This window comes from Anolis carolinensis, chromosome 3 (genome assembly GCF_035594765.1).
Source record: "Anolis carolinensis isolate JA03-04 chromosome 3, rAnoCar3.1.pri, whole genome shotgun sequence".
NCBI lineage: Eukaryota > Metazoa > Chordata > Lepidosauria > Squamata > Dactyloidae > Anolis > Anolis carolinensis.
The window spans coordinates 281,347,395-281,364,090 of NC_085843.1; the positions used below are offsets into that span (position 1 = coordinate 281,347,395).

Consider the following 16,696-nt stretch of genomic DNA (forward strand, 5'->3'; position numbering starts at 1 on the left):
CCAAGTTGGTCCATGCCTGCTTTAGAGGCTTCTGATCACTTGCATAACTACAGATGAAAGCTCCACAAGCAATTCCAATGTCATGATCTCCGATCTTTGACATCTCCTGACACAGACCAAGCGCTGACAAAGAACATATGCCAGCCATAAAACGGACCAGCCATAAAACCTCAATTACCCTCTGGTATGTGTGAGCCCCTATATAAATGGGCTACAGAGAAGATTCTGGTATTCTGTACAATAAAACCTGTTGGAATATACCAGCGTGTGTCTTGGTGCTTTCTCCTAGTGGAAGACTTACCCACAGCACAACTGGAAGAAGCGAACCTAACAATTTGTATAGAATACCAGAATCTTCTCTGTAGCCCATTTATATAGGGGCTCACACATACCAGAGGGTAATTGAGGTTTTATGGCTGGCATCTGTTCTTTGTCAGCGCTTGGTCTGTGTCCGGAGATGTCAAAGATTGGAGATCATGACATTGGAATTGCTTGTGGAGCTTTCATCTGTAGTTATGCAAGTGATCAGAAACCTCTAAAGCAGGCATGGACCAACTTGGGCCCTCCAGGTGTTTTGGACTTCAACTCCCACCATTCCTAACAGCCTACCGGCTGTTAGGAATGGTGGGAGTTGAAGTCTAAAACACTTGGAGGGCCCAAGTTGGTCCATGCCTGCTCTAAAGGCATGTAGGAACTGTCCCTTGCAAGAGCTATTATAATCACCCAGGCAATGGTCCTCTGTTGATGTCCTTCAGGCCAGAGAAGGTGAATTCAGCCCATTTCATTTCCTTAGGAGGACATAAAAGAACTTAATATCTGTATGTAATCCGCCCCCCGATTGTTGGAGGTTGGGTTATCTTCAATAGAAGCGTTGAGTCCTGGGATTTTACTCTTTGTTGTGATGTTTGGGTTCCTGTGGGTAGGTAAAATATTTTGGGAGTTTCTTAGGCCCTTTCCACACAGCTGAATAAAATCCCACATTATCTGCTTTGAACTGGAATATATGGCAGTGTGGACTCAGATAACACAGTTCAAAGCAGATATTGTGGGATTTTCTGCCTTGATATTCTGGATTATAGGGATGTGTGGAAGTGTTGGAGACTAGCCCGGAGGGGAAGTAAAGGAGAGAATTCCAGGAGAGCAATAAAACAAGCCTTTTGTTGGGAATCATCCTGGACTACTCAAGTCTAGATGTAGTTAGATAGATGATAGAGTTAGATTGAGGGAATCCTTTCCCTGTTTCCAAAGCATGCCTAGATAGGCTTTCACTCTATCCTGTTTACGTCACATCCCTTATTTTGAAGTTAGTAGAAATGTGAATCTCTAGGGACACTAACTTCTCATTGGTCAGAATGTCTTTTATGGCCCCAATAAACTGGACCATGAGGTTGGAACCATTCTGGTCCTTTTCTCTCCCTTTGTTCTTCAAGCTCACAAGAAGCATCCTGCCATCTCTCCTGGCAAGATGTAACTATTTAGATGTTTGTTATTTTTCCTTTCTTATTTTTCCTTAGAAACCAGTCTAGAGTAGACTAGACAGCTCCCAAGCCTTTCTATCTACAATGGAGTTCTTTTTACCTGAATAAATACTTTTTGAACTTTTATTGAGACTCTGCAGTCATTGCAGTCCTAAATAGACAAAGGCTTCTCTTGCTCGCCCCGTGTAAGTAACTGTTGCATTTGAAAGCTTTGCTTTTGCTACTCTGCTGCTTTTTGGTGGAATCTCCCCCAGAGAGGGTTAAATTGAGTCTAACCGCTCAGAGATTACCACAACACCTTTTATTGTTATCACAGCTGATGATAAGCCAAACAGCTGTAGGCACCCACTTTAGTGAGTCCATACTATGCAAATGGCCGTCGCAAATAAAGATTATATACCTTTGGCTTATCTAAAATTGACCAATGGCTGAGGGTCTTCCTCACCTTCCACACTTACTTGGCAGAAATGATACCTGTGACCTCACTTGTTTACTCTGAGCTTTCTTCTCTCTTTGAAACAACCCCTTAGAAAGGCACCAGCTCTCAGGAAGGGAGGGCATATGCAGAGGAAAAGCTACATAGACAAAAGTTTACTATTTTCTGGCTTATGGTCCCTTCAGAAGGGCCCTCAGAGGTTGGTTTCTTACTTGTTGTTGTTGTTGTTTTCAGGTTTAAAAAAACATCCAACCAATCACTAACTGCAACATTTGATTTCCCACCCTCAAGTCGGTTTCTTTATATTTCCAAGATCTATCCAAAGAAAATCGCCCCTTTCTTTCTTTTTTTCCCTTTCACTCTCTCTATTTTTTTCCATTATTAGAGTGCTATAATGCTTCAGTGAAATGGCATTTTTGCAGTGTTGCTGTGCAACTCTAAGAAAAGGGCGAACAAAATTCAAAGAGGAGAAAATTGGCCTTTCAAGCCATCAAACCAAGTTAGCAAACCATGCTTTCGTTTTAAAAAAGCAAATCACAATCCAATCCAAGAAATTACTCTCAAGGGTCCCCAGAAAAAAATGGAAGGCATGGACATATATTCAACTACAACTAGTAAAACCCAAGGAACTATATTGTGAGAACTCTACACTTTTTAAGGCCCCTTCTACACTGCCATATAAAATCCAAATCATCTGGGTTGCTGTGAGTTTTCCGGGCTGTATGGCCATGTTCCAGAAGCATCCTCTCCTGACATTTTGCCCACCTCTACGGTAGGCATCCTCTGAGGTTTCGGGGTCTGTTGGAAATTAAGTAAGTGAGGTTCATATATCTGTGTGAGAAAGAACTCTTGTTTGTTTGAGGCATGCGTAAATGTTCCAGTTTGCCACCTGGATTGGCATTTAATGATCTTGCAGTTTCAAGGCCTGGCTGATTGCTGCCTGGGGGAATCTTTGGTGGGATGTGTTAGCTGGCCCTGATTAATTATTGTCTGGAATTCCCCTGCTTTTTGAGTGTTGGTCTTTATGTACAGTCCTGATTTTAGAGTTTTGTGGCAGTGTAGACTCATATATAATCCAGTTCAAAGCAGATAATCTGGATTATATGGCAGTGTAGAAAGGGCCCAAGACAAATCTGTTAATCCAAGTGTGTGTGTGTGTTTTATTGCAGATGGTTGTTGCCTCCCCAGGCACTGAATGCCTACTATCTTCCCAACAAGAACCAGATGGGTATGATGAACCAGAGCGGAATATAACCTGTGTTTTATAGGGCTTGGCATATGACAAGGCGGATAACTATGGAGGGATTGAGCTGCTCCAACATGCTTCAAAAAGTTTTGGCATTTAGTTTTGGGGTCATTTTTAGATTTTAAAAAATGGCAAGCTGTTGTGTCTTATATCACCATCCATTTATTGTTGTTGTTTTATCACAAACAATGCATTGCCATTATTTATTGTGTAATAATTTAAATTAATATTTGGACTGTGCCAAACTGGACCCAAAATAACACTTATTACAATCCATTTATGCTGCCATAAATTACTGTATATACTCGAGTATAAGCCTGGTTTTTCAGCCCTTTTTTTAAGACAGAAAAAGCCCCCCTCGGCTTATACTCCGGTGAGAGTCCTGGTTGGCTTATATTTGGGTCATCTTATACTCAAGAATATATGGTACATTTATTATTTTTCTCTATTATTACTGGTATTATTACAGTTATTATTTTTCTCTATTATTATTGGTATTATTACATTTATTATTTTTCTCTATCATTGTTGCTACTACTCTGTTTCCCCGAAAATAAGACATCCCTGAAAAATAAGACCTAGTAGAAGTTTTGCTGAATTGCTAAATATAAGGCCTCCCCCAAAAGTAAGACCTAGCAAAGTTTTTGTTTGGAAGCATGCCCAGTGCCTGCGAAACAGAACACCAGAGCATGCAGGATCGGTAAATGTACATACCAGTTGTACATGGAAATAATGGTAGTAACAAGAAATTCATGATAGGATTCAGAGTTTGTCTCGTTATGTTGGTTTGTGATGACAACTAATGTACAGTATATAATAAATGTTCATTTTTTGTTCAACAATAAATGTGAATTCTTCTTCATGGAAAAATAAGACATCCCCTGAAAATAAGACCTAGCACATCTTTAGGAGCAAAACTTAATATAAGACACTGTCTTATTTTCGGGGAAACACGGTATTACATTTATTTTACTCTATTTTTTTATTATTAATAATACATTTATTATTTCACTCTGATCTTATTATTATTATTATTGCATTTATTATTTTAGTCTATTTATTATTACTTGTATTATTTTCCTGTATTTATTATTATTACAGTAGAGTCTCACTTATCCAAGCTAAACGGGCCGGCAGAAGCTTGGATAAGTGAATATCTTGGATAACAAGGAGGGATTAAGGAAAAGCCTATTAAACATCAAATTAGGTTATGATTTTACAAATTAAGCACCAAAATATCATGTTATACAACAAATTTGACAGAAAAAGTAGTTCAATACGCAGTAATGTTATGTTGTAATTACTGTATTTACGAATTTAGCACCAACATATCACGATATATTGAAAATATTGACTACAAAAATGGCTTGGATAATCCAGAAGCTTGGATAAGCGAGGCTTGGATAAGTGAGACTCTACTGTATTATTATTATTATTACATGTATTATTTTACTCTATTATTATTAAAAGGATACATAGCACATTTACATCGAAGAAGATGAGAATAATGATTTGATCAGAGTTGGACAGTCTTATCTTAAATTTGAGCTTTATGTAAATATTCTAAAACATTTAACCTACTGATGCCTCAATTAATGTAATTGTATTGGTATCTATTTTTATTTCTGAAATTTACCACCCTTGGCTTATATTGGAGTCAATGTTTTCCCAGTTTTTTGTGTTAAAATTAGGTGCCTTGGCTTATATTCGGGTCGGCTTATACTCAAGTATATACGGTACCTAAGAGCAATGGAAACCTGATTGGCTTCCATGTCAGTGGAGCAATGAATATACGCAACTTTCCATGCAATGTTTTGTTGTGCCAGCTGTCAGCTCTAGTTTGTAGTGCGGTTTTCTTGTACAGGTTTTTTGTCTGCTGTGCTTTGAGGAGTTTCTGATTTTTGACTTCAATCAAAGCAGGTTCTTTACTTTGCTTTACAAGGTTTTAGTTCTGACTTTGATGGGAACTTTGAAGGTCCTGAACCCTGCCCTCCAAATAGATCCATAGCTTTGGATAATTCCTTTGAAATTTAGTCTCACACCTGGAGTATCTTCACTTCTGCACTGACATGAAAGCCATATGTCACTACTATCTAACAGTAAGCCTCATTGTAAGCAATAAAACGTATGAAGGAATATTCAAACTATACTGGAAGACCCAGAGATTCTTAGACCATGCTAATCAAGTCTGCAACAGTTAAACCTATAAATGTGAATTATATTTCTAGGTCTTGAAGGTCTTCCTTCATTTCCAGAAGAGAAATGCAGGCTAGTGTAAATGGCTGTTTTCCATATTCTCTGAGCCGCTTTTCTCCTATAACTCTTTCTCTCCTCTTCCTACAGTGTTCCCAGCTGGGATCCTTCAACCCACTCTCTATGACCCAGAGTTCCCACAGTAAGTGCCACTTGAAGCTTGTGATGAAGACCAGGTGGTTTTTCACAATACACTTTCATTGCTGTGGCTGCACCCAATGGAACCCTGGCCGATGTTATTTGGGAAAAACCAAGAACCCATTCCTAAACCCATAGGATCTTGCTGTGGCGGTTTAAAGTAAAATCAATTGTGATAACAATGTGAAAGTGCTAAGCCAATGCAGGAGATGTCGGGGTGGTTATTCAAACTGTGCCAAGGGTGGGTACTTCTTCCGAGTCACTGGTGTAGTCAGTATGCAAAGAGAGCCTTAGAACATCACCAAGGATTTCATCACATGGGATATATACATTGTTTGGGATAGTCGATTTTCCCTTCATCCTCATCCACATAGGCTATCCCAACTCTATCTGCCTCTTTACTTGGGGAGCTATTGACCATCTACTTTTTTTCGTGTCAGGAGCAACCTGAGTTGCTTCTGGAGTGAGAGAATTGGCCGTCTGCAAGGATGTTGCCCAGGGGACGCCCAGATGTTTTGATGTTTTATCATCCTTGTGGGAGGCTTCTCTCATGTCCCCGCATGGAGCTGGAGCTGGTAGAGGGAGCTCATCTGCACTCTCCCCGGGTGGGATTCGAACCTGGCAGTCTTCAGGTCAGCAACCCAACCTTCAAATCACAAGGCTTTTATCCCCTAGGCCAACGGACCATCTACTGCTTGATCTACTATTAACCCAGAGTGTTTCTCTCCCGTTGACAGGTCTCTGAATTACGGTGGCATTGGCACAATTATTGGGCATGAGTTGACCCATGGCTACGACGACTGGGGTGAGTTCTTGCTATTAACCTCCTAAATTAACCTCTAAACCCCAAGCATCTAGGAATGAGACACATCTAGCATTATTTGCAGGCACTAGCCCAGGCTCATTCCTCATACATGGCATTTTACTCAGGCATGTTACTACCTGAACCAGATACATTTACAAATGGAATCCTCCATGGACAATTTTGACTCATTGCTTTGCAGGAGGCCAATATGACCGGCACGGCAACTTGATGCATTGGTGGACGGACGCTTCCTACAGCAAGTTCCTGAAGAAGGCAGAGTGCATTGTGAACCTATACGACAACTTCACAGTCTACAACCAGAGGGTGAGTTACAACCTGCAATATCCCATTTGGCCGGAAGAGGGGGGAAGTCCGCCTCAAAGGATCTGCTCTGCAGCCCAAAACAATATTTGTGAATATTCAAACTCTGCCGAATGGTTCCAGTTTAGTTCTTAACAAGGAAATGTATGAAATTTGAATTCGCCCTTCATTTGTGAAGCACTGACTTAATATCAGAAGAGCAGCTGGGCCCTCGAGATTGGTTTGTTTCAGGGAGGCATTAAATACGAATTTGCTTAAGCTGCTCGGCTTCCAAACACTGGCGGACATAATTGAATCCATTTTAATTGTAAACGTGATTGCGTGCAGCAATCATCCCGTGTCAAATTAATGAAACATTATCAAATATTGAAAAATTATCAGCACATGACAAAGATTCAGCAGAGGGCAATACATTTTGAGAATATTTGCAGAGGAAGATAATTTTTTTCCCCACTTTTATAATGAAGCACATTTATTTCTGACACTGCCTCCAGGGAGAAGTCATAGGCGTTGAACCTGGCTATTGCATTTAACTCAGCCAACCTGGATGTAATTATTTTGGCAATTTCCCCTTGTTTAAACACTTTTGGACAATTAGATTTTGTGCCCAGAGCTCGTACATCAGGCATGGGCAAACTTCGTCCCTCCAGGTGTTTTAGACTTCAACTCCCACCATTCCTAACGTCCGGTAGATTCATTGTTCATTGGTGAGGTATCACTTAATAAGCATAACTGTGCTGGACACGTGAAAGATAAAGGAGAGTTGTGGTTTGTTGAGTCACCAGAACTCTTTGGCAGAGAAGGTTGAGGGCCTTGTAAAACAACAACTCGAATGATTTGATATCATTGAGCCATGGCAGTTAATGTGGTGCCAAACTGCATTCATTATACACTATAGATGTGACACTAGTCCAGTGGTTCTCAACCTGTGGGCCGTGGCCCAGCAGTGGGCTGCAAGAACAAAATTCTGGTCCACAAACCTCCTTCCTCTTTATTTATTTATTTTATTTCCGGTCTTTTTTGCAGAGCTGACCATTGCATTGGGTAGACCACATCAGCTCTAGATTATTAAATATGGTTTTCTGTGGGCGAGCAGATGGTGACTGCTGGATGGCTTATGTTCTGTATCAGAAACTAGAGCTGATGTGGTCTATCCAATGCAATTTTCTGAATCAGCACCCCAAATAACCAAACTGAATCTAAAGATTCGTAACCCTTTTGATATTAGTGTTGGAGAGTGGTCCCTGGTCAAAGGGGTCCCCGGTCAAAGTGAGCTGTGGTCAAGTGCGTCCTGGTCAAAAAAAGGTTGGGAAGCACTGCACTAGTCCAATGCTCAGGCACTATGCTGCTTCCAAAGCTATGCTGTAGGAGCATAAAGGTAAAGATTCCCCTTGACATTGCGAGTCGAGTCTGATTCTGTGGGTTGGTGCTCATCTCCATTTCTAAGCCAAAGAGCCGGCGTTGTCCGTAGACATCTCCAAGGTCATGTGGCCGGCATGACTGCATGGAGCGCCGTTACCTTCCCACCATAGTGGTATCTATTGATCTACTATAAGAAAAAATGGGTTCCCAAGGACTTCAACTAACAAGTGTCCACTAAATGGAATAATAACAATGTATTAAATATCATTAAGCATTGTATTATACACAATAAACGAATATAAATTTCAGATAAATGGTTACAAAAGCCAATCAAACTGTTGCAATCACAGTAAGATGAATGGTAATCAACTTTCTTGGTTATTTTCTTGTTTCTTCTTCAAAGAAGAGTAGACCCCTGATCCACAACCGGTTTCGGCTACTTATAGTCTTTGTCTCGTGGTAGGGTTTTTGTTATTTAGTTCCAACAATTCAAGCATGTACTCAATAAACCATACAGTCTTTCATATATACCGTGGAAGAAAGCGTTCTGTTTCAAATCAAAGATACTTGCAGTAGAATAAAACCTGAATGCAGAGTATCTTTAATTTGAAACAGAACGCTTTGTAACTATTTATCTGAATTTTATATTTGTTTATTGTGTATAATACAATGTTTAATGATATTTAATACATTGTTATTATTTCACCTATTGATCTACTCACATTTGCATGTTTTTGAAATGCTTGACTGGCAGAAGCTGGGGCTCACAACAGGAGCTCACCCCACTCTGTGGATTTGAACCGCTGACCTTCTGGCTGTTTAACCCGCTGCGCCACTGCAGTCCCTTATGGGAGCATAAATAACCAAAATATTCTGGCAGTCACTTTTAACGGCTCATGACTCTATGTTCCTGTGCAGGACTGCATCCAAAGGAAACCCAACACTTTTTAACTAAAGGGATTAAAAAACAGTTTGGGTTTTGTTTTTGTTTTTTGAAGAACAGTGACTCATCTTTATTCAGTTCTGGCATAATCATAATAATAATGTGAATGTTAGCCTATGAAAATGAGAGTATTAGCCCAAAGAGGTGTTCTTGCTTTGGTTGCACTATTGTCTACGAGGCGTGCGTTTTCCTTTGAAGATAAACTGTTGAATGGGTAAACGCAGACGGAAAATTGTCAAGAAAGGAAAGGGAAAAGCACAAGCTTTGTGGGTTTAGAGATGGAAGAAGAAAAGAACACAAGAAAAGGGGAAAGAAGGAGGAGGGGCAGAGATTACCGTTCGAAGCCAGAAATAAGTGCTGAAATTGCTGGGTGAGAGGCTCGGATGTTGGAAAAGAAAGAAACTGGATTTATTTGGGTGGCAGTGTGTGTGTTTTTACCTTAATCCCTACTCACTGGCTAACCATGGCCATTTATTTATCTATCGTCTATCTTTTTTTTCTCCTGCCCTTTTCCCAACCTGGGACTCAGGATGGCTTACAACAGTTAAAAGAAACATCGCTGAAATCCTACCCAACTACAAATGTTAAAAATATTAGTTGGAATTCAATACAGGACTTGCTTTTTTCATATATAGATTTATAACTCCAGGAAGTAGGATTATTAAGGGACGGCTGTGACATTACTATGTAGGGAAGCCAGGGAAGTAATCATTAGAGTTGTGCACAGATTCCATTTCCTTCGGTACCTCCAGGAACCGTAACAGTAAGGGCTCTCCGAAAACCCAAAATGAAAGCAAGCTGGAGCCGGTCTCGGCTTCTCCTCCCCTACTCATCATCATACTTGAATCTTTTTGATTTTCCTTTTTTTCCTGATTCTTTTTTATAATAATCTTTATTAAGCATTTTCATCAAAACATGTATAGGTAAAATTTGAGGAAAGTTGGGGTTAGAAAAATACAAGATTTTATTTATTTATTTATTTATTTGATTTTTTAAAATTAATTTATCAATCAAAATGTATAAGTATACATTCTTTCCTCGTTTTACAATATCTTAGACATATCATATTGTATACAATCTGACCGTAAAAGAAATCAAGAACATCTTTAAGCATATTTCTTATTAGTTTTTAACTTTTCCATTACAACTTTACTACATATCTCTCTACTACACACATTTTATCTACCTATACATGTATTATTATTATTATTATTATTATTATTCCCCCCCCCCACTTCCCCTTCCTCTTATTATGTTTAAAGATTTTATTTTAAAAGCTTCTGGAATGGTCTACTGAAACTGCATAGTAAAAGAATGTATGCTAAAATGGGCAACCAATATTGGACGTCCAATAAAACGAGATGAATGGGAATGGATATGGAACCAAAAATTAAATAATAATAATAACAATAATAATAATGATGATGATGATGATGATGATGTTGTCGCTATCCCAGGTGACAGTCCCATTGACGAAAAACAACAGGAAAAATTCAGCTGCTATCAGGACCGCAAGACTGAACTTCAAAGACTCTGGCAGAAACCAGTGCAGGTGGTCCCGGTGGTGATGGGCACATTGGGTGCCGTGCCAAAGGATTTCAGCCGGCACTTGGAAACAATAGACATTGACAAAATCACGATCTGTCAACTGCAAAAGGCCACCCTACTGGGATCTGCATGCATCATCCAAAAATACATCACACAGTCCTAAACACTTGGGAAGTGTTCGACTTGTGATTTTGTGACACGAAATCCAGCATATCTATCTTGTTTGCTGTGACATAATAAAATAATAATACAGTAGAGTCTCACTTATCCAACATAAACGGGCAGGCAGAACGTTGGATAAGCGAATATGTTGGATAATGAGGAATTAAGGATAACCCTATTAAACATCAAATTAAGTTATGATTTTACAAATTAAGCACCAAAACATCATGTTAGACAACAAATTTGTCAGAAAAAGTAGTTCAGTACACAGTAATGCTATATAGTAATTACTGTATTTATGAATTTAGCACCAAAATATCACGATATATTGAAAGCATTGACTACAAAAATGCATTGGATAATCCAGAACGTTGGATAAGCGAGTGTTGGATAAGTGAGACTCTACTGTATAAATAATACTTTATTTATACCCCGCTCCATCTCCCAAAGGACTTGGAATGGCTTACACTGGGACAAGCCCAAAACAGTATTACATCAATAAAAACAGTAATACAATAAAATCACAGTATAACACATCTTGAGACTGAGAAAGCGCACTCAGCGCGTCTCCTCTAGAGTAGAAGAAGAGCTTTAAACAAGAAGCCTCCTTAAAGCACTTGCATCTGCCTGCAGCCAAGCGCCGCTCCTTTAGAGTAGAAATAAACAGCTTAAATGCCTAAAATGAGGGGAAGCAGAGCCTGGGAAGCCCTCCCCCCATAATGGACTGATAGAAAATGGATATTTCAGCATCCTCAGAGCGAAAACAGATATCTGCCCTCCTGCATTAGAGAAGCTCCCAAAAAATGGATCAGGGCCCCCACCGAAAGGACATGAAATGGCTTGCAGTTTACTCAGATTGCACAACTCTAATAATCTTTGCACATTAGAATCAAAGCACAATGGGACAAATTGGAGGAAAAAGAGATTTCACCTAAACATTAGAACTTCCTGATGACAATCACTGTTTGGCAGTGGAATATGATGCCTGGGAGTCCAGTTGAGGTTTTAAGCAGAGGCTTGATGGCTATCTATTGGGAGGGCTTTGATTGTGTTTTCCTGGCAGGAAGAAAGGGGTTGAACTTGGATGGTCTCTTCCTACTCTAGGATTCTATAACAAATGTGCATTGAAAGAGATGCACAGTGGGACCAATGTGTGTTGGGATCGATGCTGAATGAGACCAACGTGTACTGAGATGATCTGTCCTGATAAGCGTCTTTACAATGCATTATAAAGGAGTCCTTGAAATATAAAGGTCATCACACCCAATAATTTCTTACGTTGCTCTCGTCTCTGCTTTTCCCTCTTATCTCTATTATCTTTATGCTATAACACACCTGGCTACTTTGAACCCTAAATGAGAAGGGAAAAAATCCAGCTGATTTCCCAGGAGAAGCAAAGGGTGATAATAGGCAAAAAAGAAGAGGCAAGCGTCTCCCAAAGCAGACATGGCTTGTACTTTGGCCTGCTGTAATGTAGAGTGGCTTTTGATGGATGAGACAACACCTGTCCTTTATGCAGGACTGCCAGTCCTATGGTTGGCTGTTCTTTGAAGACTCTGTGCCCTTTGTTGGCAGGACAAAGTCCCTGAAATATTGCTCCGTCCTAAGCTGGGGATGTCAGTACCAGGCAAGGACTCTAGAATAAACCAGGAGGAAGATCACACGGACTGAATCAGATGAAAGTAATCATCCTCAAGTGTATAGAACATCTGTAACACAGGCATCAGAAAACTTCAGCCCTCCTGGTGTTTTGGACTCAAATTCCCACAATTCCTAATAGCCGGTAGGATTTCGTATCACAAAATCACAAGTCGAACACTTCCCAAGTGTTTAGGACTATGTGATGTATTTTCGGATGATGCGTGCAGATCCCAGCAGGGTGGCCTTTTGCAGTTGGCAGATCGTAATTTTGTCAATGTCTATTGTTTCCAAATGCCGGCTGAGATCTTTTGGCACAGCACCCAATGTGTCGATCACCACCGGAACCACCTGCACTGGTTTCTGCCAGAGTCTTTGCAGTTCAATCTTGAGGTCCTGATAGCGGCTGAGTTTTTCCTGTTGTTTTTCGTCAATGCGACTGTCGCCATCCCAGGTGATCCAAATCATCCAAACCTTTTTCTTTTCCACAACTGTGATGTCTGGTGTGTTGTGTTCCAGAACTTTGTCAGTCTGGATTCGGAAGTCCCACAGTATCTTTGCGTGCTCATTTTCCAATACTTTTGCAGGTTTGTGATCCCACCAGCTCTTTGCTGCTGGGAGGTGGTACTTGAGGCATAAGTTCCAATGAATCATTTGGGCCACATAGTTGTGCCTCTGTTTGTAGTCTGTCTGTGCGATTTTCTTACAGCAGCTGTAAATCTATACTGGCTCGGTCTCACCCAGGATAAAAAGAACCGCGGTGGATGCTGCTGATTCTAGACAATCCATCGACAAGTGGGCTATGGAATCAAAATACAAATAAACAGTCACAGAAGCGGCAGAAATATACAATGCCAGAAAACTGCACCATTATTATTATTATTATTATTATTATTATTATTATTATTATTATTATTATTATTATTGATAATACCCCATTTTTCATATTTGGGACTCAAATAGAAAGAGATGGTTGTTTATTTGGTAAAGGTATGGCAGACATAAGATTTGAACCCAGGACTTCCTGGTTCACAGTTCATTCTCTTTGTGATCAGGATTGCACACTGTTCCGAAACTATATTCATTCAAAGGGTGACAAAAAGTGCTGGCACAATTGGATTGACTCCATGTGGACTCTGTTTGGAGCTGTAAATAGGTCATTGTACACAGGTGACCCCATGGAAAAAGAACCAGGAAAAATCCTTCCTTCTTCTTTGCTCCTCTCCTTTTCACAGGTGAATGGAAAGCACACCCTTGGAGAGAACATTGCTGATATGGGGGGACTGAAGCTGGCCTATTATGTAAGTAACCTTCAAGAAGTGGGGAAAGGTCCAGATGTCTGGGAATGAAGTCCCAGCAGCAGCAACAATCTGGCAAATAGAGCTGTTTGGATTTTGGTGTTCTCCAAGGGTGCCGCTGCAATGTGGAATTAATGCATCTTGACATGACTTTAACTGCCATGACTTAATGCTGGGGAGTTGAAGTTTGGTGAGGCACCAGCATTCCTGGGCAGAGAAGGGTAAAGATGATAAATACACACAAATGTCTATACTAGACAATGTCGAAGAGATAAACAAACACTATAAAGGTTCAAAACATAAAAAGAGATGTGTATATTAGTCCCCTGATGGGTGAGAAGGGCGGGGTAGAAGTGATGTAATAAATAATAATATATTAGAGCAACTTGCAAAGGCCACAGAAATAGTCAGGCCTCTCTGAGTATAGAGCTATCTTCCTTCCTAACCAATATTATTTTGCAAAGGTTTAATGTGTTTATATTATTTTGGTTGCCAAATTCAATTAATGTTTAAATAGTGGAGACTATTACAGTCTGGAAGATACTACTGTGGATTATAACAGTTGACTGTACTTATTATTTTCATTATTTTTGTTAACTCTCAGGTAATATTGTATGTGCTCTGAATTACATAGTGCAACTTATGTTTTGAAACTTTATAGTATTCGCTTATCCTTTTTACATAGAAAGAAGATAGCTCTATACTCAGAGAGGCCTGACTATTTCTGTGGCCTTTGCAAGTTGCTCTAATATACACATCTCTTTTTATGTTTTGAACCTTTATAGTGTTTGTTTATCTCTTCGACAGAGAAGGGTAAAGGCCTTGTAAAGCTACACCTCCCATGATTCCATAGCATTGAACCATGACTGTTAAATTGTTATCAAACTGCATTAATTTGACAGTGTGGGTGCATCCAAAGTGACACTCCACTCTGATCCAAAGAGAGGTTGCACTAGAGTCCCATAAACCATTTTCCCCATGCCTCCAACTGGTGAGTTTCCACTTTGCTAAGGACAACCATGTTTAAGAAAATACAAACCACCTGACATCTGAAACAGCTCATTACATGATCTCCGTGCTGTATTATTTATTTATTTACTTATTTATTTACAGTATTTATTTTCCGCCCTTCTCACCCCGAAGGGGACTCAGGGTGGATTACAATGAACATATATATGGCAAACATTCAATGCCATCAGACAAACAACATACTGTATAGACACACACAGAGGCAATTTTAACATTCTCAGCTTCATGAGGGTATGCTCGATTCCGGCCACAGGGGGAGCTGTTGCTTCATCATCCACGAGTGACACCGAGTGCTGTACTTTCTCATTCCTTTCCACGTGCTGCTGGCAGTTTTATGGTGTTGTAAATTAGTTAAATTAGCCTTCCGCATAAAGCGTACCTAAATTTCCTAGTTGACGGATTATCTATCCTTATCCATTTGGAAGTGTTGGGGATGCTGACATGTACAGATCTATGGGTTTGAGTGCCTTTGTGTTTGCCATTCACTTATGCCATAGATTGTGACAGACAAAAGATGCTTATAGATGAGGCATGGGCAAACTTCGGCCCTCCAGGTGTTTTAGACTGGTTTAGACACTAGTTCAATTTTGAGTGTGCCCATTTGTGATCCTGTCCCATTTCTAATCTCTTTTTTGGCACAATGTTCTTCAAAGGAAAACCAACAACTAAGGATCTTTTACCTTTCTATGCTGAACCTGGTTGTCTCTTGCAGGCCTACCAGAAATGGGTGCGGGATCATGGACCTGAAAACCCACTACACTGGCTCAAATACACCCATGAGCAGCTTTTCTTCATTGCTTTTGCCCAGGTAGGATCTCCATCTTACCAGGAATTGTTCTTCTGCGGTTGAAAGCTTATTGGCATTAGAAGTATAGAGATCGAAGGTGCCATAAGACATATCTAATCCAAGCCCTTGCCATGCAAGCATAGCACAACTTCATGGTAGCTTAACATCTCTTTGAAGACCTCCCTGATGATCTCCAAAGTAGAAGAGTCCACCACCCTCATAATATTTAGACTGGCCATGGGCAAACTTTGGCCCTCCAGGTTTATTGGACATCAGGTATTTTGGACTTCAGCTCTCACAATTGTGGGAGTTGAAGTCCAAAACACCTGGAAGGCCAAATTTGCTCATGCCTGGCTTAGATGGAAACTCTTTTCTTGTAATTTGAACCCGTTAATTCCACTTCTAGTCTCTGGAGCAGCAGAAAACAAGTTCACCTTCTGCATAACAGAGCTTCAGAAGATGGTTAGAGATAGCTCTGTCATGTAACCTCTCAGTCTTTCCCTTCTTCAGGTTGAACATATTCATCTTACTAAACTGATTTATTTTTTTTCCCAAAACATTATCATCTGGCTGGATAATTTAAGAGCACTGATATCCAAACAGTGGCCTTCTGAGATCAACAACTGTCTCCATAGTTTCCAGCCTGAAAAGGCGTTGCTAGAAGGGTGATGGGCACTATAGTCCCAATAAAATGAAGTTGGATCTCTCTGTATTCTTATTTTAACAATCTCCTGTATCGGCTTGTGTATCGGTCTCCAATTCTTTTGCTTTGCCTCATGTCTGCAATGTGATCCTGTCCCCTCTCTGTTGTTGTTCCTTCTTCTCTTTGCAGAACTGGTGCATCAAGCGGCGTTCACAATCCATCTACCTGCAGGTTTTGACTGACAAACATGCCCCTGAACATTACAGGTATGTTGTAGATTTGCAGGTGAAAGGGATAGGAAGGAGTGGGTTTGGGCTCTTTGGGATGAAGCAAGGAATATCCACCTTCATATCTTACATCACCGCAGAGAGTCCCAGTCCACATCTATTAATTCATTTAGACCCGAATTTAACTGCCACGGATCTGGCACTATTTAGCTGTTAGCCTTATTTATTTATCTATTTACAGTATTTATATTCCACCCTTCTCACCCCGAAGGGGACTCAGGGCGGATTACAATGAACACATATATGGCAAACATTCAATGCCAACAGACAAACAATATATAAAGACAGACACAGAGGCATTTAACATTTTTTTTCCAGCTTC

General features: G+C 40.1%; 1 protein-coding gene across 1 annotated transcript in view; it reads left to right on the plus strand.

The window, feature by feature from the left end:
* The window catches only part of ecel1 (endothelin converting enzyme like 1), a 99,254-nt gene that overhangs the window by 76,515 nt on the left and 6,043 nt on the right, over positions 1-16,696 (plus strand). Inside the window, exons 11-17 of the mRNA XM_003225483.3 lie at positions 3,084-3,142; positions 5,504-5,555; positions 6,289-6,356; positions 6,556-6,680; positions 13,566-13,631; positions 15,370-15,465; positions 16,277-16,353. Of these exons, the coding sequence (XP_003225531.1) occupies positions 3,084-3,142; positions 5,504-5,555; positions 6,289-6,356; positions 6,556-6,680; positions 13,566-13,631; positions 15,370-15,465; positions 16,277-16,353 (543 nt within the window). The remainder of the gene's footprint in view (positions 1-3,083; positions 3,143-5,503; positions 5,556-6,288; positions 6,357-6,555; positions 6,681-13,565; positions 13,632-15,369; positions 15,466-16,276; positions 16,354-16,696) is intronic.